We start from the raw sequence: 8,191 nt of genomic DNA, 5'->3' as shown, positions 1-8,191 counted from the left end.
TGAGAACGTGGTATGTGCTATAGAAGAATCCAAAGATCTAGCTACGCTCACCATTGATGAGCTAGCCGGTTCTCTTGAAGCGCATGAGCAACGAAAGAAGAAGAAGGAGGAGACTCTTGGACAAGCACTTCAGACCAAAGCAACACTTAAAGATGAGAAGGCTCTCTATTCTCAAAACTTCCGAGGTAGAGGACGTGGTCGCGGTGGACGAGGAACTGGCCGTAGTGGTAGAGGCCGAGGCCGAAGTCAAGAAGGTTGTAATGATGAGGTAGGACAATCAAGTCAACAGAACTGGCGTGGAAGAGGAAGAGGTCGACGAGGAGGACGATCATATTATTCCAACGTCGAGTGTTACAAGTGTGGCAAGTTTGGTCACTTTGCGAAAGATTGTAACTCGGACAAGTGTTACAACTGTGGAAAAGTCGGACATTTTGCAAGAGAATGCAGAGAAGAGAAAAGGGTGGAGGAGACATCCAACCTAGCCACAGAAGGGGAGATGAAGGATGGTGTCTTGTTAATGACACACAATGAAGGAAACTCAGATGATGACATAGAGTGGTATCTTGACACGGGTGCGAGTAACCACATGTACGGACATAAGCATTTCTTCAAGGAGATGAGAAAGGTGGAGACCGAACATGTTTCGTTCGGGGATGCCTCGAAGGTTGAGGTAAAAGGCCGTGGTACGGTATGCTTCCTGCAAAAGGACGGGTTGATTGGCTCAATCCGAGATGTGTACTATGTACCCGACCTAAAAAGCAATATTTTAAGCATGGGTCAATTGATGGAGAAAGGTTACTCGGTTATGATGAAGGGCCGAGTATTGTATTTGAAAGATGAGAGAGGTCGGCTAATACTCCGAGTTGAAATGGGCAGAAATGTGTACAAACTGAACTTGAGATGTGTACAGGTCGACTGTTTACAAGCCGAGGTGGGAAACAAGGCGTCACTTTGGCACCTCATCTTTGGTCACCTACATTATGGTGGTCTAATCGAGCTGGCAAAGAAGAAGATGGTTGACGGACTGCCTGACATCAACTATGAAGGAAAGTTTTGTGAGAGTTGTGTACTTAGCAAGCATGCTAGGACCACGTTTCAGAAGATGGCGAGATTTCGGGCCAAGCAGCCTCTGGAGTTGATTCATACTGATCTGTGTGGTCCAATCACCCCAGAATCCTTTAGCGGTAATAAATATTTCATTTCTTTCATTGATGATTTCTCATGAAAAACTTGGGTTTATTTCCTGAAGGAGAAGTCCGAGGTGTTTGAAGTATTCAAAAAGTTTAAAGTAATGATTGAGAAGGCAACATGAAAATTCATCAAGTCGGTGCGTTCTGACCGAGGTGGGGAATATACCTCGATAGCATTTCTGACATTCTGTGAGGAACATGGGATAAGAAGGTTTCTAACAGCACCATACTCACCACAACAAAACGGCGTTGCTGAAAGGAAGAACTGAACTGTTCTTGACATGGTTCGGTCAATGCTGAAGAACAAGAAGATGCCGAAGGAGTTTTGGGCGGAAGCTGTGCAGTGTGCTGTGTATGTGCAGAATCGATGTCCACATTCGAGTTTAGAGGACAAAACACCACAGGAAGCTTGGAGCGGTCAAAAGACGTCAGTGGCTCATCTCAGAGTATTCGGTAGTGTGGCCTTTGCACACGTACCGGACCAGCTCAGAACTAAGCTCGAGGACAAAAGCAGGAAATATGTTTTTATGGGATATGATGAAAAAACAAAGGGGTATAAGTTGTTTGACCCTGTCAACAAGAAGGTCGTAGTGAGCCGAGGTGTAAGGTTCAATGAAGCAGATGAGTGGGACTGGAGCAATTCACCCGAGGTGAATTTTGAAGGCGGAATCTCAACACAAGTTATCAACCCGGCAAGTCCTGAAGCTTCTGATGATGAAGACGAGGTACAACAACCCAGGATGCGGAGCATACAAGATATATATGAGTCAACAAGTGAGGTACATTTTGTTTGTCTTCTTGCAGATTCTGAAAATATAAGCTTTGAAGAAGCCATCCGAGATAAGAAATGGCAAGACGCCATGGATGAGGAGATAGAAGCCATTGATCGAAATAACACGTGGGAGTTAGCCGAGCTACCTGGAGGGTGTCAGCCCATTGGGGTAAAATGGGTATTCAAGAAGAAAATGAATGCTCAAGGAGAGATAGAACGATATAAAGCTCGGCTAGTTGCAAAGGGTTACAAGCAAAGGGCAGGAATTGATTATGACGAGGTATTTTCTCCCGTCGCAAGGATGGAGACAATTCGGCTATTGATTTCACAAGCAGCTCAACATATGTGGCAGATATTTCAAATGGATGTCAAGTCGGCATTCTTGAATGGAGTACTTGAAGAATAAGTCTATCTCGAACAGCCACCGGGATACATGAAAGGTGGAGAAGAGAAGAAAGTGCTGAGGTTGAAGAAGGCACTTTACGGGTTGAAGCAGGCACCACGGGCGTGGAATACTCGTATTGACACTTATTTCAAGGAAAATCGTTTTGAGCAGTGCCCCTATGAACGTGCACTTTATATAAAGAAAATTGGAGATGATGTTTTGTTTGTGGCTCTTTATGTGGATGACCTCATCTTTATGGGGAACAATGATGGAATGATACAAGAAATCAAAAGAACAATGACAATGGAGTTTGAGATGACAGATCCCGGTCTGATGAGATATTTTCTTGGTCTGGAAGTCAGACAAGACAACTTGGGTATTTTTGTCTCTCAGGAAGCATATGCAAAGGAGATTCTCAAAAGATTTAAGATGACAGATTGCAACCCGGTTTCAACCCCTATGGAACCCGGTTCAAAACTCTCAAAGTATGATGGTAGAGATCGAGTTGACGCAAGCAACTACCGAAGTTTGGTAGGATGTCTTCGTTATCTGACATGCACAAGACCGGATCTCTCACTGAGTGTTGGGATTGTAAGTCGGTTCATGGAGGAGCCGAGTTATTCACACTGGAAGGCGGCAAAAAGAATCTTGAGGTATATACAAGGGACAACTTCATTGGGACTTCACTACTCGAGGTCCGAAAATTATAAGTTAATTGGGTACACTGATAATGACTGGTGTGGAGATGTAGACGATCGGAAAAGTACGTCGGGATATGTATTCTTCATGGGCAACACGACATTCACTTGGATCTCGAAGAAACAACCCATTGTGACTTTGTCGACCTGCGAAGCTGAATATGTAGCTGCATCTTGGTGTGTTTGTCACGCAGTATGGCTCAGGAACTTACTAAGCAAGCTGGAGGAGAAACAAGTCGGCCCAACCGAGATCCATATTGATAACAAGTCAGCTATAGAGTTAGCCAAGAACCCGATGAATCATGAAAGAAGCAAGCATATTGACGTCTGTTTTCACTTCATCCGGGATCAAGTAAAGGAAGGAAATGTGGAGTTATTACATGTGGCAAGTCAAGACCAAGTCGGAGATATTTTCACAAAACCACTGCCGACGTTACTACTGAAAAACTGCAAAAGAATGATTGGCATGAAAGATGGCAGAAGCATTTAAGTTTACGGGGGAGTTTTGTTAAGAATAAACGTTAAATGTCAGTTTAGTTTTTAATGGGTTTAATTAAGCAGTCAGTTTAATTTTTAATGGTTTTATATTTGTCAGTTACGGATAGTTTATGAGTCATAAGTTTAGCATTTAATTTTAGGAGTTTTGAAAGTTAAGAGTCAGTCGTTATGTTTTGTTATTAAGTTTGGCTTTAATTGTGGTTTATGGCTATTTAGTGTTGCAGTTTTATAGTCTAGTATATTGTTTGAGAAACATAGAATTGAGAAGCAACGAAGTTTAGTAAAATATTTCACAGAAGTTCGTTCTCTTTCTCCACATGTCCTCACAACATTCTTGAATAGTTGTTTTATTTGTTGGTTTTGTATTTGAGCGATCCTACAAGCACCACACAATGTTTGTTAACCTCACATGGAATGGGTGTCTTCCTACACTTTGACCTATCACATGCAAGAGGACTATCCACTCCTACTCCACGCCAACATCATAAGAATAGTGGAACTCCAAATAAAATTCTATCGTTTCCCTACTAGCTATGACCGAAGCTCAAATGGAAAAGATCTCAGATCCTTGTAGAAAATACCAAGAAGAAGAAAGAAGAACCACAAAGGTTGTTGACACCATTATTAACTTACCCATTATTGTGGTATTTATTTATTGTTGAATGAAATCAAAATTAGTTGTAGTAAAAATTGGCTTTTCAGGATCCCAATGGAAAAACTATTTCAGGATCATTTGAAAGCTCAGAATTCAACTCAAGTATTACATAAATACACTACTGAAGGCGTTTGAACATCTGCCCAGCAATGAGTGTCCCATCACATAAATACACTACTGAAGGCGTTTGAACATCACATAGTAAAGATCGTTCCTACGAGGAATTGTGTCAAGCACTGACTAACCAAATATTTTTAAGTTGAATCAATCAAAAGATTATGAATTGCATTTATTTCTTGTCACCAGAAATTGAATTTGAATAAAATTAAAGAATTGATAAACAAATAAAATGTGAATATAATTTAAAACAAGTAGTCAGATGTCAATTTCCCTCAAGAATGAATTTATGGATGAACCAATTTCCATGATGAATATCTACTATGTGATGTTGATCAACCTTTTTCTTATCATCAAGATGTAATGTCTTACTACCTTGATAGACACATTAATCGGAAACCCCAATGTCTTGGTGGTTCCTTTCTTAATACATGCATTAATTACTAAGGTCTTAAGATCATATCAGAAATCCTAGCATCAATGTCTTGACTATTAGAACACTAATGATGAAGTTGTCAAATATAGAAACAATGTAAACATGTATGTTCTACACTACTCCTTAACATGAAGAATTAATTAAGACAACTTCATGCAAATCACATAATAGATAAACAAGATATCTAATTAACCATTCATAAATTCAAACTTGAGTTCCATTGAATCAGACTACAAAGGACTCTACTCGGACATAATACAAATAATAACAAGAGAAGAAAGATCAAATTCCACTGTCATGATAGTGAGTCTTCAATCTCCAAGCAAAATTACATAGGAAATACTAACTTATACAAACTAGTTCTAAAGAATTTGGAAAGTAGAGAGAGAAGTCAGATCAGAGGATCTGATATAGGAGAGAGAGAGATAGATATATGACAAATGTGAAGGCCCTTGCCTTTTTATAGTGTTACAAATTATAACTGAAAACTAACATGGGCGCTAAAAGGTTCATGAATGGGCGTTTTAGCGTCCATGTTTGACGGATGCCCAACTGCTTTAACTAACTTGGGCGCTAAAACGTGAATTGTTGAACGTTTTAGCGTCCATGTCTGGTGAATGCTCAACTGCTTCCAACTGACTCCAACGCTAAAACACTTGGTTTGGACGTTTTAGCGTTCGAGACCAGAGTCTTTTTCCAACAGCAGGGCGCTAAAACGTTTGATCAGGAAGTTTTAGCGCCCAAGACCAGCAACTTTTGTCCTCAGATTGCAGCAGCGCGCTAAAACGTTCTGTGTGGACGTTTTAGCGCTCAGCACCAGCAACTTTTGTCCTTCGTTTGCAGCAGCGCGCTAAAACGTTCTGTGTGGATGTTTTAGCGCTCAAGACTTAGGCATTCTCCCTTTCTCCAAAATCTTCTTCTTTCTTTCTGCTGCTCCTTAAGCTTCATTTCCCTACAAGACAGTGTAATTTTTCAATAAAGCTTTCAAAACTTGTACTTGAGGGAATTCCAGGACATTAACCTCTTTTTCATCCAATTAATCACGCAAATTGATACTAATTCATGCTGAAAAACCTGATGAACTAGGGGTTTATCACAATTCCCAGATTTGGACATTGCTGTCCTCAGTAATGATATTACAATAGAGAAAGATTCAAGATTCTTTACAAATGAAACTCATGAGGACGGACTTTAATTAACAACAGATCACATTGATACAACTTACAACCATGCAATCTCTTATTTTTTATGACTCGCCCAACATCATATGTGGCTTTTCAACAGATCAGTAAAGATGATATACAAAGACTTTTCAAACAAAAACACCCCCTCACTAGGAACTTCTCAAAAGTTGTGAGAATTTAACTCTCTTGCACACTAGTGTTTAAGGATGCACTTATCACTCATTCTTCACTACACTCAAACTGCTATAAGCTTGTCCATCTTCTCACTATTCATAGTAACAATGATCTATAAGGCAGATCAACAAGGTCTTGGTATGATTGGCAATGAGGCTTGGTATGTGGCTTGACTAGAGGCATGGATTTCTGTCAAAGGAGAAGTTCAGATCAAATGAATCAGATTCAGATAAGAGGGAAATCACAATATTTATCAATTTCTTCATAATTCCCCCAACTTTCTTCCTTTTCATTCCTTGCTCTTTTCTTTGAACCTTTCTTCCTCCTTTCCTTCCTGACACTTTGTGTCTTTAACAAATTCTTTTTTCTTTTTCCTTCAGACACTTTGTGTCTTTAATACTTCCATTTGTCTCTTCCAAACACTTTGTGTTTCATACCCTTTTCTTTCTTTCCCTTCTTTCTTTCTTATGTTTCCAACACCTTGTACATTCACTTATTGCAAAAACACTTTCCTCCCCACAGAACACTCCATCCCTTATCACTTATCTGAAACTTTTAATTTGAAGGATTAGAATAAATGTGGTGGTTTTATAAACAACAGGTTAGGCTCAAGTGTTTCATGCAATGGGAACTTAAGGGTTGGCCATTTGACTCTCTGGTTCAAGAAGAAAATGCCTCTACCCTACACATAATTAACCATTTCAAGCAAGAAAAAAGGCAAGTTCTAGAGTTACTCATACAGTGAAGTGCTCTCTGAACAAAAATTTTCTGTATAGGCTCAATTTCCTCACAGTTCAGAGTGCATGCTTGACTTCATCTCTATGCATCAAAACTAATCTCTTTAGTCTTACACATTGAATGAGTCATGCAATCATTTCATTTCTCAACATGCAAGGCATAAGATTGTATCCTTAATTTGATCAATCATCTAAAATTCTGATTAGTCAAACCCTCATGGAATTTCATATAAAAAAAAACTGAAATCCAAATTCTGGTTCAAAAACTAAAATCTAAACTACACTAAAAATTTATTCACACAGAAAACTTATCACACAGAAAACTTAAAGAAAAGAGATTGAGATGTTTCCCTGTTTTGGCTCATCCACTTCTGTGACATCTCCATGAAGTTCGCATGCCATTCAATCACACCCCAATTCCCAGATTTAAACGTTGATATCCCTAGCAACTAATTTAAATCTAAAACAGCAGTGGATCACTGAAACACATTCATATATCATTCAATAGCATCAGTACTATTGAAATGTGTATCAATCAAAACAGTGAATCTCAATGTACTTAACCAATGTACAAAATAAAACCAATATCAAATGTAGCCAAAGTAAACCAAAATAAAACTATATAAACAGAAAATGTAAAAATATCAGGAGTCTGTGTGAGACTCTGAATCCTCCTCATCAGTGAAGAGAAGATCTGATCCTGGATCAGCAGCAGGTAATGCGTTGTACTCAGCATCAACAACCCTGTCCTCATCCATGGCAGAAATATCAGCAGCAGTAGTGGCATCATCAGCAGTCGGGGCAGCAGTGGGAGCATCAGCAGTCTCTCCCTCAGTAGGCTGAGAAGCAGTAGCCGAAGTACCTGCACCCATAGCATCCATGGAAGCCTCATATCTATCAGCACGCTCATCGAAATATGCTTTGGCAGCGGCTTCAAATTCATCCTCCTCCTCAGAATGAGGGTAAACAGTAGGCTGGTACGCAGCTGCCTCTAAGCCCCGGGCTTCACAAATATCGGTCAATATCTTCATCATCTGGGTCTGATATGAACTCTGGCTCGTCTACATGAACTTGAGACGGCGGCGTAAAAATCCCAAACGAACTTCAGCGTTGACCATCCATTGCTCCCCGATTTGTATCTTCCGTTCAAACTCAAATTCTGCCTCAGTCATGGGTTTCCTGCCTGGCTTAAACCCTGTAGGTCATTCTCCTCCAATCTTCAACTGTCCCCTAATCAGCTTAGCATCAATGGTAGGGTGCAATTTTACTGGCACCTCATTATCAGTAACATCCACACCAGCTTTCTGGCAACGAAGCTGGATCAAAGAACAGTGACCCAAAGCAT

At 40.0% G+C, this 8,191-nt stretch overlaps 1 protein-coding gene across 1 annotated transcript; it reads left to right on the top strand.

Annotated features, from left to right (window-relative positions):
- The first annotated feature begins 2,395 nt into the window (after positions 1-2,395).
- Positions 2,396-3,535, top strand: LOC133308192 (uncharacterized mitochondrial protein AtMg00810-like). Its single transcript, XM_061508795.1, has one exon. The coding sequence runs from the start codon at positions 2,396-2,398 to the stop codon at positions 3,533-3,535; it is 1,140 nt and encodes a 379-aa protein (XP_061364779.1).
- The last annotated feature ends 4,656 nt before the right edge of the window (positions 3,536-8,191 follow it).

Source organism: Gastrolobium bilobum, unplaced genomic scaffold (genome assembly GCF_033153095.1).
Source record: "Gastrolobium bilobum isolate Gb01-03AN ecotype WA unplaced genomic scaffold, APGP_CSIRO_Gbil_v1 utg27182, whole genome shotgun sequence".
Classification (NCBI taxonomy): domain Eukaryota; kingdom Viridiplantae; phylum Streptophyta; class Magnoliopsida; order Fabales; family Fabaceae; genus Gastrolobium; species Gastrolobium bilobum.
This window is presented reverse-complemented; position numbering and strand designations above follow the sequence as displayed.